Source organism: Microtus ochrogaster, chromosome 18 (assembly GCF_000317375.1).
Source record: "Microtus ochrogaster isolate Prairie Vole_2 chromosome 18, MicOch1.0, whole genome shotgun sequence".
NCBI lineage: Eukaryota > Metazoa > Chordata > Mammalia > Rodentia > Cricetidae > Microtus > Microtus ochrogaster.
Genome location: NC_022020.1, coordinates 48661562 through 48679511, shown reverse-complemented (window position 1 = coordinate 48679511; position 17950 = coordinate 48661562). Strand labels below are relative to the sequence as shown.

General features: G+C 47.2%; 1 protein-coding gene across 1 annotated transcript in view; it reads right to left on the bottom strand.

Moving 5' to 3' along the window:
- Window positions 1–17950, bottom strand: part of Apcdd1 (APC down-regulated 1) — a 30894-nt gene that overhangs the window by 6291 nt on the left and 6653 nt on the right. The window contains exons 2-3 of the mRNA XM_005356190.3: window positions 11850–12033; window positions 8482–9013 (exon numbers count right to left, since the gene is read on the bottom strand). Coding sequence (XP_005356247.1) covers window positions 8482–9013; window positions 11850–12033 — 716 coding nt within the window. The remainder of the gene's footprint in view (window positions 1–8481; window positions 9014–11849; window positions 12034–17950) is intronic.

Below are 17950 nucleotides of genomic sequence, written 5' to 3'. Positions count from 1 at the left end.
ATAGGCTAGAGTACTGATCATCTTAGTAAATTTTAAGTGCATAGTACTGTGGCATTAAGTACAGTCACATGGTTAGGTGGCCACCACCACTGCCTATTTCTAGAACCTTCTCATCTTCCCTAACTGAAATGACTTTCCATCCTTCCCTTTCTTAGCCCTGGCAACCACCCTTCTACTTTCTGTCTTTGAATATGACCGGTTACAAGGAGACTCACACAGTATTTGCCATTTTGTAACTGGCCAATGTCATTAGCAAACATTCTGAGGTTCACACATGCTGTGGCATGTTTCAGAAAGCCCTTCCTTTCTAAGGCCTAATCATTCCATGCAGAGACACAGACCATGTAGAGACACATGCTGTAGCATGTTTCAGAAAGCCCTTCCCTGCTAAGGTCTAAATCATTCCATGTAGAGACGCATTTTGCTTATCAGTTACTCTGTTCGGAGACACGTAAAGTAAACTGTTTCCCACCTTTTCGCTTCTGTGAATAACACCATGAACGTAGTTGAATGCCTATGTATTTGCATTTCTCTTTCAATCTTTTTGAGTATCTGCCTAGACGTAAAAGAGCCACAGCGTATGGTAATCCAGTGTTTACTTTTCAGAGGCACAAGCCTGTGTCCCACAGTCATTGCACCATTTGACCTGTCTATCAGCAAACTAGAAGAGTTCCAATTCCCCTACATCCTTGCCAACATTTACTTTCCACTTTTCCCCCCTTTGGTAACAGCTGTCCCAATGGGCAACTTGGTATCCTATTGTGGTTTAAATTTATATTTCCTTAACTATTCGATAAAGAACATACCTGTTATTTATAGGAATTCTTCGGAGGAAAGCCTGGTTTGCCCCCCAGTCCCGTTTAAAACAACTTTGCTGTTACCATTAAGCAACCAAAGATGTCATAAGCAGAGGCAGTGTTTTTGGCCTCCATGGAGAGAGATCAACAAGGTGACAGTTTTAGTCATGGGTGTGTAAGGAGATACTTTTGTTTGTGAATTAAACTTTAACAGTGCTTTTCATCAATTCTCATACTCTTCGGCATGAATAAAAATTAAAGGCACCTATAGCAGTAATTTCACAGGAGCAGGGTGCAAAGCCTACCTGCTGTGTTGTTCTACAGCCCCTTTTCTAGGGTGGTTTAATGAGAGAGCCTTTAAAGATGAGCAGATAAGAACTGCATTTGGAGACTTTTTCAAGTGAAAGTTGATTTACACCACTGACTTGCTGTACACTTGAGAAGTATCTTTTCCTGAGCTCACGGGCTTGGCTGTGTATGGCTCCATTTCCCTCCAGGCTAGCAAGGGCTATTTAAAGTCAGGGATTCTGTGAGCACATGATATGAAGGTTCCAATCAGAGGAGCCAGGAGATGTTTCCTTGCTGCTATTCTTTACACCCACTATCAAAAGCTTTAATCTAGGGACCTAGGGCACTGTGGAGAGGCAGAGTACTTGTCGGGCATGTAAATGATTCTGGGTTCCGTGCTCGGCATCAGGGCTGGGGTGTAGACTTAACTCAAGAGGGCTGGAGCTAGAAATAAGCCCCCTGCAAGTGTTCTCTGAAAAGAGGAACTGGTGTTAAAAATGGGAATTGACCTCGTAGCCCCTAAGTACACTGCGCTGCTGGCAGGGAGCAGGGTTTGCCTTGTCTGTACGCTGCTCCTGGGCAGCAGGTTCAAGAACTGCAGCCGGTGCATATGGACACGGGATTTGGAGCTTCTTAAGCTTTCCACCCTCCCAGTGGGAACCTCAGTGCAGCTAACCAAGGTGCAGAGAGAGAATGACTTAGGCCAGATGACCTCATGAACTTGGCTCTCTAATTTGGTCCTGGGGCTTGTGGAGTGCGGCCTTCATCTCCTTCAGCTCTTAGGCCTGAGGTTCCGCAAACAGCAAATGTCCCCTCGACAAGGACTACAGCCCCATGGAAAAGGGCTCTGGGGCTGATGACTGATGGGGGCTCTTGAGGCTTCTCCTGTTTCCTGCCAACATTTATTTCGGGAGGGTTGGTCAAGAGCATCTGCTGACAGTGCCCACTTGTTTCCACGGACTTCCCGGAATGGAAGAAATTACTTGAGAAGAGCTTGTGAAAGATCAATCAGAGAAGCAGGCTGGACACAGCACAAGCCTTCAAAGCAGCAATTCTTGGCTAAAAGTTTTTTGTTCAAGGAGAGAAATGGGAGCAGATGATGGAAACTTCCTTTCCATTGGAGCAAACTTCCTTTGCTCCATTGCATTAAAAAAAAAAAGTATTCATGATTCTCATACGGAATAACCATAAGTAAGCGACGGCAGCCATAGTCTCTGGTGGAAGCTCCGCTTGCAGCGGCAATTTGCCGTGGGCTGGGTGGCATTTCTGTTGCCTACCGTCTCATAGGAGCACCCCCCTGGCGTCCGCTCTCAGGCCAAGCCCAGAGAGCTGTCCCTCACATTTCCCAGGCTAACTGATGAGGCTCCAGATGGACAGACTGACAGGGAGAGTCACAGGATAGGTGAGAAGGAGCTGAATGACAGACGTCACATTTGTCCACCTGGAGAGATGCTGTCTGTCTGTGGGGGCAACATCAACATCCCGCAGTGCTTCCTGGGTCTGGATTCAGAGTCAGGGACGTGGTCAGGGATAAGGACACTCGCTGCACTTGAATTTGAATTTCTCAATTTCTGTATGCGTGCACACACATGAAATCAATAAATGTGATGAATAAATCTAGATTCAGATTCTAGACCGTGACCCCTGGTTCATTTAGATCCCTTAAAGGGGCCAAGATGACGCCGCTGTCCACAGAGGAAGCATCTTTGCCTGCTCCCCCCTCCTGTCTCCCTGGCTGCTGAGACATACTTTTCAAATGGCCAATTTCCTGCTTCTTGGGGGTTTCACTCTGGCCTCTCAGTGTTCTTGCCTTTTAAGGGATGAAATGTTTACCGCTTGCATTGTCCCTGACAACAAATCTTTCCTAGCCTGCGAGCTCCTTAAATAAAGCAACCCTGCATGCCTGTTTGTCTGCCAAAAAATCTTCCGGAGGAGTCAAGAAATAACAAGATCCGTATCGGCAACCAGGGCGTGGCTGCAGCCCGGCAGCATAGCCACGGTGTGACCCTCACCGTGGTCAGAAGCCCCAATGGCCAGTTCTGGGTCTGTATCTACTGTCAAGCATCTGCTGCCGAGTGAACACCTTGGCCCAGTAGGGGGAAGAATTTTCTTTAGGAAAATTTACCTAAGAATTGCCGGGGAAACTATCTCAGGACATGACTCTCCAGATCTGAAGCTTTGCACCATATCCATCTCCCATCATCTCTGCAAGGCCTTTTTCCTTTCACAACTCTGGCTGAAGAAAGGGCACACAGGGTCCTTCCACAAGTACCTGGCTCCTTCCCTGAGCTAGTGTTGATGTGGGATGGCCTTCTGTATGTGTTACTTTTATTGACTAATGAATAAAGCTGTTTGGCCAGTGGCTTAGCAGAGTAAAGCCAGGTGGGAAATCTGAGCAGATATATAGAGAAAGAGAAGGCGGAGTCAGGTGAGCTGCCAACCAGCCACAGAGAAAACAAGACATATAGAAAATGAGGTGATGCCATGACCATGTGCCATGTGGCAATGCATAGACTAATAAAAATGGATTAATTTAAGATGTAAGAGCTAGCTAGAAATATGCCTGAGCCATCGGCCGAACAGTGTCGTAATTAATACAGTTTCTGTGTGATTATTCAGGTCTGGGTGCCTGGGAAATGAAAGTGCAGTCTCCGGTTACATAGTGTCCTGTCTTCTCGCCCAGTAATCTCACTGCATGGACTCAGGGTCCTAACAACTAACCTAGCCTGCAGCAGCAATGGGCTGAGAAAGTCTCCTGCCCATAGAGTCTGCTCCAGGCCCTCTGATGTCATCAATACCAGGAAGTTTCATGGATCGCCTGTCCTTTTCACACACAGTCAGCTCTCTTCATGCACGAGCTTTTATCTGAGGACACATTCAAATGCAGACCAAAACACTTGGGGGGGGGGGGGGACACTGCATCTGTACTGTTTCTGCTTGCTGAATCCTGAAGGTCAGTTTATAGATACTCGCATCATCTCAGAGACTGTAAGTCCACCAGCGATGGTTTAAAGTCTAAGGGAGGTATATAGAACATCCATGCACACACGCTCCATGTCACAGGAACTGCGCTGTCTTGGAACCAACGCCGGGCAGACAAAAGTCAGCGCCTTGTAGAAAGCCACGATTCTCAAAGGAGACTGAATTACAAAGTGATGCTGGTTCCCAGCCTGACTTCTGTAGAACTGGAGAGTGTATCAGAGCTCTGGCCCTTTTCTTTCTCTGTAGGGGTCAGGAGCTGTGAAGGCCTGATGCCGCCCTCTCTCCCACCCCTAGGTAACTACACGGTTAGAATATGTAAGACATGCAATGCTTGGGGGTTGCTTTTAGACAGCCCCCTTGATTTACAATCCTATGGATGAATCCATGGAGAATTCTGGAGAATGATCAGTTCCATCTGCTTAAAAGTCCTGCCCTTTCTAAGGCTCCTGGCAATGATTAGCTTTTAGGAGTCTATCACTGTACTTGAACTTGGGTGTACATTCCAACTATGTGGCTCTAGTGAATCGAGGCGGAGGGAGGCGCTGTGCTGAGGTTAAACTCCCACTTGGAGCATCTTTTTAGGGGTTATTTTAGGCCACCTTGATTTTTCTTAATGAAGAGTAGCCAATTTCCTGCTGACAGAACTCCCCACACACCTGAGTCTGCAAAGAGCATTGATTTGCCAGTGGATTCAGAGCCTCAGCGAAGCTGTGTAAAGCCTAGAAAAACAAGTTGACTTGAAGTTTCTATTTTTACATGGTGTCCTGTTTCCACAGGGGCTAAGACCAGTGGTTTCAAACTCAATTTAGCATTAAACTAATTTTCAGCCAGGTCTCCATGGACCAGCAATTAGGGGGAGACAGAGAGTTCAAAGCTAGAGATTCCAGGGCCCCCTGCACACAGACGTGTGTGTGTGTGTGTGTGTGTGTGTGTGTGTGTGTGTGTGTACTCTTTGAAGACACTCACTCCAGGCTACTTCCTGTCCTGGGCCAGACAGCCACAACCAGCCCAGACAACCTGCTGCTGGAATGTCCCATGGGCACAAGCAACTGGGCTTTACCACGTCCAGAGACTAGAATAATACCGGCCAAGTCCATTCACTTTTCCTCTTGGGGAAGGATCTGAAAACTTCCTGAGGGGCATCACTGTGCACTGAGGCCAAGAGGCACAAGGCAAGGGACAACAAGAAAAGAATGGACCCTTTCAGCTGCTCAAGCCTGAGGCCTTTCACAGCCTTGCAACCATTCTGGCTGGGCAGCCACAGTGGTCCCACAGCATAGGTCTTCCTGGGCTTCCAGGGAAGCCTAAGCTTTTCTCTCAGTGGGCTACAGTTATTTATCCATGGCTTCACCATTCCTTAAACTTCTAGCAGGGCTTTTTCTTTGTTTGAATTTTAATTTTGCATGGCAGTGGTGTTTAGGTTCTACAAGACCATGGAACAAATTGCAGAAGGCAGCAAGGCAGCTAAAGGAAGCCTCAGACCCCCACCTCCACCTGTCTTCAGAATCCATCGCTAGGTTCCCCTTCCTCAAACCCTCTGCTCCTCCCTTTCTTCAATTATTAGTTTCATACGAATGACATCACCTGAAACATGCTACTCCTCCCCTTCCTTATCCCTGTTATGAAGTACATTCTGGATAAACATCACTTCCTCAAGATCTTCCACCCTTCACGTTTCTGGAATCTTGGACCCGGACCTGGGGTTTGAGGAGCCTGATTTTTGGGAATCTGGAGAAATTCTCCCACAGCTGCCTCATCAGAAAGGAAGGAGAAGACAGGAGGAAGTGTCTCGTGGCGGGCATCAGAGAGCGCTTGCACATTCTCCTGCCAACAAAGCCTCATTTCTCCAGGAGCTGCCAAGCCAGCAGGGCTCCTCTCTCCAGACCAAGGAGACAGGATAGACAGCATCCTTACAGTTCCTCCACGGCACAGGAAAGAAGTGCAGGGCTTCTAGAGGGTCAGGTAAAGAGCGCTCACCCCGACTGATGCCAGCAAGACAGCTGTGTTCTAGGACTGGCTCCCATTTCCAAATTCCACATGCTTGCCAATTTATCCAGAGTTCAAGAAAATATTTTAACCCTTTAGAAATAAAAACTCCCCTAAAGAAGGTCAGCATCGTGCCTGTCACCCTGAAATCACATGCCAGGGCTGGATGACGGGCTCTGAAGGAACCCCCCCCCCCAACAGGAGCCACAGCCAGATAGACCCTGACCCCCCACAGGAGCCACAGCCAGATAGACCCTGACCAGGGAGGAGCATTGACCAACGGAAGGGTCCTCCTCAAGCATAGACTGCAGGCAGTAGGTAAGAGGTTCACCCAGAGACCTCCACAGCCTGAAGGCACAGCAGAGAAAGTAGGAGGAAGAGATTCAGGTAAGAGAGGTGGGGGAGGGGGCAGGAAACAAAAAGCAATTCTCCTTCTGACATTTAAAAGGAGCTTAAGACATCAAAGAGCCAAAGTGGGCACATGCTGGCAAGGAAACAGAACCAGGCCCTGGGTGTGCAAACAGTGGCATGAGGTCAGATGGGGGGCAGACAGCCTGACCTGACTCTACCCCTCACTACTGATGGGATGGGATTGCTGCTGTTATTTTAAGCTTTTGCTTGTTTTCCAGATAACTTAGCCTTATACTGTAGCTTAGGCTGGCTCTGGTACTCAATATCCCACCATGTCGCCCAGGCAGAACCCTCCACTCTCCTGCCTCAGCCTCTTGAGTGCTAGGATTAGTCATGAGCAGACACACTCGGCACACAGCTGCTCTTCTGCTCTCTGGAAAGTCCATGGCAGGGATGAGGGAGTTGACAATGGCTCTGCCTACTTGGCAGATTGCCACCATGGTTTGGAGTAACAGACCAGGCACATGGTCTGTTAGGGTGGGGTTACTGGACACCCCGGACCACTTATAGTCATAATGCATAATGGCAAGTCGGTTCATTTTCACTCTCACAGGTAGGTGTGATGTTCCCTTCCCTGCCCCTATTTCTAATGCGGTTCTAAGCAAGATGGTGTGCACCTGTGAGGCCTGATGCAGCGTATAGATAAGCCTACCAGCCAGCCAGGACTCAGAACAGGGCTGGAAGCTAGCAGTTCTCCACGTCCCTTAAAGATCTGCTGAAGCCTGGCCTAGGAAGACACCTCCAGCAGCTGGCAGCACCCTGGTAATCAGCTCCTCCCCGCGCCACCTGTACTGTGGCTCCCACACACAGAAGGGGCAGAGCTTCAGGCCCCTCGCTCATCACCGTAAGAGAATCCCAGACATTCCTCAACTACAGGCTTCCCTTGCCTTTTGGGTGCTCCTGAACACTAAGGGTGGAGCCCAGGAGACCTGCTTCCTCTTCCTTAAGGGAAGGAGGCTGCAGGAGCCCCGCTGAGTCCTGGTGGGGAATTGTCCACAGCAGGACAGCACAGCCCCAGTGAGTCTTGCACATAGCTCGCACACAGGGCAGAATTTTCAGTTTCCATAGCAAAACTCCATGACGTGAGCTGACAGTGACAGACGGAAAGACAGGTGGCGCTGCCGCATCTCCAGCGGAGAAGATCCTGGGATGACTGATGAGAGATGAGTAAACTCCATGAAGAAGACCTTAGACAATGAGTAAAAGCCAGCCCGAGCTCCGTGTTTAGACCCGCCGTTCTCAGCACTGTTCCACCGAGGCTGATTCGCATGACTGGAGGACCCTATAGAGTAAGACCCCTGACGCCTCCACCAGGCTTGAATCTGTCTGCTCCTCCCAGCCCAGAACTCCACAAATGTCTGAGTGGAAATGAATGAGTGACTCATTGACTGACATGATTCGGAGCTTAGGGGAGGAGACAGCTTGTGAATCCCAAATATTACGAGACCACAACTCAATAAAGGAGCATTCTAAGGCTTAATGACTTCCTACCCTCCTCAGTCCACCTTCTAAACACAGCGGCTTCCCAAGTCATTTAAAAAAAATGGGAAGAACTTGGGTCTAGAAAGAAGAGATTTGGTTCGAATGTTGGCACTGAAATCCACCTGACCCCTTAGGACCTTAGAGGGCCATGGTAGCGTGTCTCAGGAGGCTTCTAGTGCTAGGGTGTGTGGTGTTGATGGGAGTCTTTTGCGGCATGTTGTCATGGTACCCCTCATGTTCCTCATGGTGTCCTCTGGGCTGCAGTTCTGAGATTGTTAGAGTTATTTGTCATGAGCACCCCAACTACCCCCCAGAACACAAAACAAGTGGGTGGCAGTCCCAGGACTTCCTGCTACATGTCACTTCCCAGCATCCCACACTTCATTTACTTTCCTGAAATACCTCCTCTGCGAGATAGAACCCTACATTCCTCAGGTCCCCTGGGATCTCCCTGACTTGCCCCCATGGGCCACCTGTTTTCCTTAGTCCAGGGAATGCAGACTCTGCAGGACTCTGTGGTTAGGTGGGTGGATACCTTGGCATTCTGCAGGGGAGGCTGGTAACTGGATGGCCGGTAGAACACCCTCTGGGTAGCATCGGTGTGGATGTCGCCCAGGAAGAGCTCCTCCACCAGGTGGTCCAGGTTGTGGTGGGGATATTGTTTCTCCACACGGATGAGTTGCAGTTCGTGCATGGCAAAGTTCACAGCCTTGGTGCACTCATGGCTACTTTCCTCTTGCCACAGGTCATAGGCTGTGTCCTGTACCCAGAGACTACCAGGAGCCAGGAAGCCTGGGCAAGTTCGGTTCACCAGTCGGCTGAGTTGTTCCGCAACTGCCTCCGTATGGCAGATGACTTGCACGCCGTGAAGCTGATAGTCGGCCTCGGTGCCCCCGCGGATGATCCAGGAAGCCTGGCGCAGGCGGATCTTGCCTCGGATGATAAGCGTATAGGTGGGGTTGGTACAGCGGTTGCTGCCATAGTAAAACTGGTAGGCCTTAAAGGTGTTATTGTTGTAGAATCTGTAAGACCTTGTGATGAACTCTGGCCCCGACCTCACTTCACAGCTGTAGAAGAAAAGAACAGGTAAATCTTGAGTAAATCAAAGGGCACGTGGAAGAGAGTAAGCTCGCGAAAAGTCAATCTATTGAACATTCACAACAACTTAGGTATCCTGTCTGATGACCATCCACATCTGAGGAAACGGAGGCAAAAGAAACATGTTTCAAGATCACACACACACACACATACACACACGCACACTCACAAAAAGCCAAGTGCTAGAGCCTGACCAGGAATCTAGACAATTCAGCCTCCGCAACTGACCCTAACTATTCTCATCCATATGTGAGGAGAAACAGGGACCTCACAGAGAAGTTCCCTTCTCACTGGATACGAGGGGACGGCGTGCTACTGGTCTGTACAAAGAACAGCTACCTGGTAGACCAAAAGGATTCAAGAACATTTCGAATGACAGGACCTTGTCTAGGGTGGTATGAGATGCCCTTTGTCCTGAAATGGAAACTTGGCAGAACTGGAAGTTTGCTCTTCTAGCCACTCAAAAGTATTATTCTCTTGGTGGGGGAAAAAATAAGGCAACTAAGTGGGAGCAAAGCTAACATAATAAGAGAGACCAGGATTCCTTGGGTTTGTGTTGGTTGACAAAGGAGAACTGTCCCTAGATAAAAGCTAAGGTCCCAAGCCAGAAACTTGTGACTGGGTCTACGGAGCAAAATAGCTCATGGGCTCAGGGATATTTTAACATGGTTTGTCCTCAGTCCATATAGACACAGCAGAACCTGTATCAGTGGAGGGAGGGGATTCCTTGATTTATTGCCCAGAGTTTGACTATGAAGTGGGTCAGACCTGGTCTTTCCAGTGCCGACTCAGCTCATCAGAATCCTGCCTCTGCACATCAATAACTCTGAGCCGAGCTGACAGACAGCATAGCTAAACCAAGCAACCGGGATAAAATCCCAAACACAGGTGCTTCTTAAAATCGTCAACAGTTTAGACTTTGAGTTGGCAGACTGATGAGCAGTAACTAGTAGTTAATATGGGTACTTCTGTTGTGTAAATATATCCATTGATGTTGAATAATGCCTTGTGGATATAAAACACATAATTCTTTGAGCACTGGCCACTGGAGGCAAAAGAAAGAGGCAAAGACTACTCTAGGCTTTTGACCCCAAGAAACTGGAGTTTAGTGTGAGCTGTGCTGGGAGTCAGTGGAGGCAGAAGTGGGAAGACCTCTCCTTTTTCATTTTGTTCTCTTAACCTCAGCATCAACAGCCTGTGGAGTATCCCTCCTGAACTCAGTGTATCTCAGACCCAACCATTTCTCCATTGCTCCCCAATCCCTTCACTTAAGCCATTGTCAGCTCTAGCAAACATGCGCAAGGCCCTCAATAGTCACTCCTGGCTTATGGCTGCTCCCATTCATTTGTCACAAAACAGCTGGAGTACCCTTTAATAAAGCCAAATCTCATTTTAAGCATGGTCCAGGCATGACATCATTCAATCCCTTTCGAGTTTTCCTAGATTAGAAGACCTGTTAGCTGGACACAGGGGCACATACCTGCATGTAGTCCCAGCTACTTCCGCGGCTTAAGCAAGAGGATCACCTGAACTCAGGAGTTCAAGCTTAGCCTGGATAACACAATGCAATGTTGTCTCAAAAAAAAAAACACAACCCAACACAATACCACAACTAGAAAAAGCCTACCCCAGATCAAAAACAGTAACAAAAAGACCTATTCTGAAAGATAGTTCAGAGCCACCTGCAAGGAGCTAGGTTGCAGGTCTGGGGGTCAGTGAGGTCTCCAAGGTGGTCAGGCCATGCTTACTCTGCATCCAGCCATAACTTGGCTTGTTTCACTACATAGATAATTCTTCCTGCAGGAAGAGACTAGATGTTCAAGGCCCATCCTTAACCTAAAATAAGGCTCTCTCACATTCTCCTGTACCTGCTGTCATTCCCCCCCCCCACCTCCCTGGGTCCCTCTGTAAAACCTCTGATAATAGAGACGAAGTCTGTCTGAGTCACCACTATATACACAAAATACACACAACTGCTTGGCCCACACAGCCACCTAGTAAATAACTACTTTTGGATCATAATTTTACATTTAAAATTTATATGCAAAGAATTTATCATAGTTATTTTAAGAGACACATTTTTAGGGGGGGGAAGCTCAATGTCATCATTTAATTGAATTTCTTTTGTTTTACATCCATTCGTGTTTGGTTATTTTCCCCAAGGTCTCTGGAGGCTGCTATCCATATCCCAGGAACTGTGTATAGGGAGGAGTCATCAGATCCCAGTTAGTCTTATAAATGCTCAACAATTTAATGGGTAGAAAGAAAATCGCTGATCTGCCTCTGGGCTATTTTTAAAAGCTCTAATGGAAGATAAGCCAGAGCTCAAACTGGGATTAATCTCAGCTTCACAACATAGTGAAGAATCTAAGAACTGGCTAGCGGAGGCAGCTCTTAGCTTACTCCCAGCGCCCTGAAGCCATAGATTAAGTTACCAGAATATGGCGAGAATATTTAGACCATAAGAAGCTTTGCAGTCATGTTTCAGGGCTGGTGAAACACAGACGCTTAATTTCACTTGCTAATGGTTTCTCTTTATATGCAAGTGGTCCCACCGAGTTCAGTAAACAAGGATCTATTCACTCGTGCTGTGCAGTTAGCAGTGCTATGATACCACTGCTGCTTTTGGCATAAGATCGCTACAGCTCATAGTTCTGTTTGCTTAACCAACCATCATTTCCAAGGGTTTCCTGGTTCTTAGTTTCTACATATTGCACGAAGCCAGCATCTAAACCCACCAGTGTCTTCCATAGACCCCACTCCCAGACTGCCCTCTTCCCTTCCTATCTCAGCTCCAGCTCTTACCCTGTGGACACCCAGTGGCCCTCAATGGTTGGCGGCATCTGCACAGTGATCCGTGCACCATTGTGGAGGTGTTTGAGCATATGGTGGCACTGTGACTCCTTGAAAGCCCTCCAGGCACTTTTCTCTAAGGACCGAGGATGTGATCTGCTGTCTGGATGAAGGAGGGCAGAACCCTCTCCCAGCCCTGAAAAACAAGAGCAGAAAGTAAGCAAAAGAGGCAGCAGCAGGCCTGAGTAAGGTAGGCAGTCGTGTCTATAGTTGGGAGTGACGGCTGGGGCAAAAGCATGCTTACTCTCCCAGGCTGCACACGGGGCTCATGCCAAAGTAGGGAACATACTAGGAGATCATTTCCCAGGTAAAAAACAGAGCCTGTGAGCACCATAACAGAGCTTGCTTGGGGCCACCCAGTGAGCTCCTTGCAAATCCAGAGTTCAGGTGCATTCACTTAGGTTTCTTGGTCTTCACAAGCACCTGCGTGGTAGAGCCATGAGTAGACCTTAGGAGGTCAAATTAAGAGAGGCACATTCCAGAACAATGATTCTCTGACTTCCCAATGCTGTGACCCTTTAACATACTTCCTAGTGCTATGGTGACCCCTCAACCACAAAACTATTTTCATTGCTACTTCATAACTGTAATTTTGCTACTGTTATGAACCATAATGTAAATATCTGTGTTTCCTGTTGGTCTTAGGTGAACCCTGTGAAAGGGTTGTTCCACCCTCCAAAGGGGTCTCGACCCACAGGTTGAGGAACACTCTTCTAGAGGCACTGAGAAAAGGGATTGGGTTGAAGGGAAGCAGCGGGAAGGGGTGTCAAGAAGGGAGCCTTCACAAACTGACAAATTAAGGGGCAGGACTAGAAAAAGCAAAGAGACCAACACTGGTGAAAACATAGCCTGGAAGATGTGGAAAGAGAAAGGGCCCAGGGACAGCTCTGAACCCTGGCAGGGATCTGCTCCTTGGCCAGCCTCCCATATGCTACACTGAGTCACATATTATCTGGCCACCACAGACTCCAGATGGATGCCCTTGTTATGGTTTGTCTAAAGGCTTATGAATTAGAATCTTGGCCTTCAGATTCTGGTTAAGAGATGGCCAGACCTTTTAAGAGGTAAAGTCCAACAAGGGGTGTCAAGGTCAATGTGGGTGCCACTCTTGAAACCAGCAGGCTGTTCACATTCAGATAGATGCTATCCGTGGGTCCAGCGCTCAGAGGATGGGGTGAACTCTCAGGGCACAGTCCCAGCAGTTAGAAGATATAGGTCTCTGTATATGAACTCTCAGGGTTTTCTTTGTAAAATCCTGCACTGTTGACAGAGCAACGGCTTCTACGCCACAGCTCTCTTCAAACACAGTTGGGAGCCACAATGTGGAGGCTCCTAGGGGCACTAGTCAGCTAATAGAAACCTGAGTGGGAGATTCCTGACCTAAGCTGGTGGCGATATGTCATGGTTTGAATATGGAATGTCTCCCTAAAGGCTTATGGTTTGAAATGTTTTCTCCCCAGAGGGTGGCATTATTTTGGGAAGCTGTGGAACCTTCAGGAGGTTGAGCCTATCAGGGAGATGAAGGTCACTGGGGATAGGCATTGGAAGGTTACAGGCTGAGCCCTGGTGTCATTGCTTTCTGCTTTCTAGTCAGCCCCTGCTCCCACCACCATGAACTGCGCTTCTCTTCTTTCCTTTCCCTGCCATGAAGGATGGAGCCTCTCGGACAGAAGGAGCTAGAACGAAAGCATTCTCCTTTGCTGTTGTCAGGCATGGTGATTACAATGGGGCAAATGCTACTAGTACAGTCTAAGGCCAACACCACTGCTATGGCCTGAGCTGCTTTTAGGCGATAATAAAAAACAGGCAATTGTTGTATAGTGACATCATTATTTACAGTCATAGTCATGAGTTAAGGGCCTCCATTTCTATGTTTTCATGGAGGGAAGGTGCTTCCTCTAGCGATGCTCCTAGCACCACTTTCCATCTCACTTGTCCTCTCCCAGATGGGTGACCTGGGCAATGGAGGAAGAATCATGCTGCCTAAACTCAGACATTGCTTTCTTTCACTAACCAGCCTGTTAACAAAACATCACACACACACACACACACACACACACACACACACACACACACACACAGCTGCTGCTCAGATGTGGCACTGAGCCAGGTAGGAAGTCTGATGAGTCAGGAGTGAACCGCTGACAACGCTGAACTCTGTGATGGACACCATCTACACTGTGTGCACTCATGGAGTATTTACCACAATTCTGATCAGTCAGTCCTGATCATCCATATTGATCTTTCATTTGGTTATGAACTATTGTAGGATGCAAAAGTGCCATGCGTCATACCTCTACCAACTCCAACAGTTATAGTTAACCCGATGGCATTAAACATTCCTACATGTCCCTTGTTAGGCAATCAAAGAATGAAATGTAATATAATCTGCTATCTGGTGGGTCAATAATGTGATCAATTATAACGCAACTAGCTTCAAATAGATCTTAATCAAAGTCCCGAGGCATGAGAGCTGGAGAGGATTCTATTTGAAATGTGACTTCAGCATTCAATAAAAATGCCAACATCTCAGTGGTGACCAAATTATGTTCTAAAATTTGATTTTCAAACTCCTTTACACTCTATGCATGCTTTATCATAAACTCCTGGCAAATAAAAGCCAGGAGTGTAAGGGATGGGGGTGAAGTTGCCTGAGCTGGGCAGCTTAGTTTAAAACTAGGTTTGCTGCTTACAGAATTTTATTCAACTCAAGACTTCAATGGTAGTTGAGATGCATTATTATTTATTACCAGAGACAAAACACTTGCATTTAACAATGACATAATGCTTCAATAATGCCCATGAATCATTCACAGGAGCCTCAGATGGCTTCAACATTTATCTGTTCAAGGAGACTTGGAATTTTCCTTTGGCCTTTAGGGGCAAATGTTTATTTGTCAAGTGTCTATATACAAAACACAAACACAGCCTTATATTTTTGCGGGCATCCTCATTTTCAAGCCACCAAATACGTTGGGTGAGAAAATATGGAATTGTAGTTATTCTCCCCATGATAAATGTTTGCCCCATTGAGGACAAATTAACACCCTTCACGGTGGTTTTCTCCTCATGCTCTGAGAGTTAATTATCGGCAGCTTATAAGAGAGAGAGAGTGTGCATGCTGACTCAATAGTTTACCTTCTGATTTTCAAAACCAACCTACTTGCAACTAAATTCAAAACAAGGAATACACGATGCCTACACAGGAAACAAGAATGGAGGAAAAGGGAATACTTCTGTCCAAGTCACCACAGGCAAAAACAATGTCATGGATCAGGAGTTTAGCCCAGTGGCAGAGTCTACTACTCTTCCTAACTGATACCTATAGACCAAAGAGACTGTGACCCCCATCAGCAGCAAGATGCACACTCGCCACAAAGATCTTAAAGCAGAACAAAGGGAGGGAGGGCATCTTGCAATTGAAATACACTTTAGGTTGAGGAACTCGCACAAATTACTCAAGCCCTCTGAGCTTCGGCCCACTTATGTGTAATGAGCACACAATGCCACTCTTGGACTTGGTCTAATTTAGCACAGTGCATGTTATGCACTGTTAGCACTGCTACTCCAGGTAATAATAGCACTCTTAAGCCAATCTCAAAATCTCTCTCCTAACAGTTAATGGTGGCCCAGAGCTGGCCTCCCTTGGAGCTCTGAGGAGAACCAAGTACTTAGAACTAAGCCTGCGCTGGCAGACACCATTCTATGATGATTCTACAGAAGGGAGCAAAGGGTGGGGCTGGCAGCCTGTGTTCTATAATGATTCCAAAGAAGACATCAGGGAGTGGAACACACGGCACCACACACATGGTTGTTGACAAGTTCTACCCAGCTTAACAAATACCTATTAACTATTTGTATATTTTAGAGTCAGGAAGTACAGTATGAATTAAGGTAAGTTTTGTTGACTTGAAGGTCTGGATAGGAGATGGTAGAGGTGACTAAGGGGTGCTCTGGGAATAAAGCCAGAGGTTCAAAGGCAGAGGCAGCAGTGATGGTTGGTCATTAGATGGGTCATTCAAAAGAATGGACTCACATAAGGAAGGAGAGTTATGGTTGCGTTTTTAGTCAGCAGTAAATGAAGTAAAATCCATTATGCAAATAATTGGAAAGTAGGAGACAAATGCCAGCCTACTATATAACTCTTGGTCATGGGCACAGCTTAGCAACCTGCTGAAGCAGCCAGTTCGGCCAGGGAACAGACGGCCAGCAGGTGTAGAAGACTCAACAAGTGCGACAGTGAGTTTATAGTGTGTGTGTGTTAATAATTGTATAAATTTACTTCCCATAACAAGCTACCTGAGGCTAGAAATTGTTTAAATTAAGTTTATTTTTGAATGTAGAATATGGTATTGACTTTTGCTTAGCTCTGCTGGGGTTGTGGCTTCTCACACTGTGGTGGCTCATAGCATCCTTGATAGCACTGTGAAGGGGACACAGTCAAGAACAGGTAAGGGCTTCAGGTGATCTGTTAAGGCAACTTGCTTTTGAAAGAACATAACTCATTCCCTGAGACCAGCATTAGTTCTTCCCAAGGGCAATGCCTCTAGTGATTTAATCCCTAACCACCAGGCCTCACCTTGGGGACCACCTAGCAAGAGGAGCAGCCCTGGGGGCTGACCAAAACTGGAACTGTGTGCATGCTAAGATCAAGCCTAGAGATTTGGGCATGCTAAGCAAGTACTCGATTGCTGAGCATCCCCACCCTCAGCCCCTCTTCTCACTTCTTTACAGGGTCTCACTAAGTGGCCCGGCTGTCCTTGAACTCACTTTGTAGCATTCCTCAGGTTGGCCATGATCTTTGGATTCTTCAAGAAACTGTGATTATAGGCATGTATCAACACAGCCTGGCTTAGGTCACCCTTTAAAGGTTCCACTACCTGACTTCACCACACAGGTTCATACACATGAACCCTTAAAAGGCACACCATGTCTTAAATATGTTAGTATCTGTCTTCTTTCTCTTTGTAGGTGGATAACACTGTCTCTGGATTTTTTGGCTGATGTGGAAACTATGGATGACCTTATTTCTGATGCTGCTTCTGTTTAAGGTCCAGGAATTAGAAGCTCTATTGATGGAGCCTTTTCAGTTTTGGGAGAAGCGAAAGTCAACATCGTTACACCTCACCACTTCTTTTTCAAGGAGCTGAGCCCTGGACTTCCGGTCAACCTAGGGGCCTCCATGGTCACACACCACTTGACAACTCACTTTTCACGTGGTCTCATTTGGTCAATCGCTAGCCACCACTTAGATAGGGAGACACTGAAGGAAATTTCTGAACAGTTGGCCACAGTGCCCACTGACAGAGACGCTCCCACCACTGTCCCCAGTCCAGGGGAATTCTGAGTAAGTCAACCATCAAACAACTTCTCCAGAAAATGATCTCAAAAATGGCCTGGACCCAAATAAAATCATTATGGCAAAAGGGTGGTGTTTTTTTTTCTTATTATTTTGAGGGAATGCAAGGATAGGAGTAACGTGGAAGTCTGAAAGGCAACTGTTCACCTATTGAAAACAAATTAAGTTCTGTGAGGTTAAGCATTTGTAGATTATCACTTTCCAAATATTACACAAATCCAGGAACTGTGCTCACATGTATGCCTAGGGGCAGACGTGTGAGTGACACACTCCCACGGGCGGGAGAGTGACTGCACCAGGACTCTTAGACTTTACTGTGATCGTCTCTACCAACATACTCAACAGCAGCCTGCTGCTCAGAATAGCCAACACCACCAGCAACTAAGACCCAGATTTGCTTGAATCGGGGGAGGGGGGGAAGCACAAGGTCGACTTTTACACTGAACTTTGTATCCCAAATAACAAGCCTAAGTGCCCAGCTGTTCGTATCACTTGAAGACACAGGTGATGCTCTTGGAAGGTGGTACCTAGCAGAGCTTTCCAAAGGACGGCACTGGGACTTCTACTGCTACCCACACATCTCCTTCCTAGACCTGTAGTGCTCTCAGGAGCAAGCCAGGCTACTGAGAAACCAAAAAAGACCCCTGAAGAGATGGGAAGGGAAGGGAAGGGAAGGGAAGGGAAGGGAAGGGAA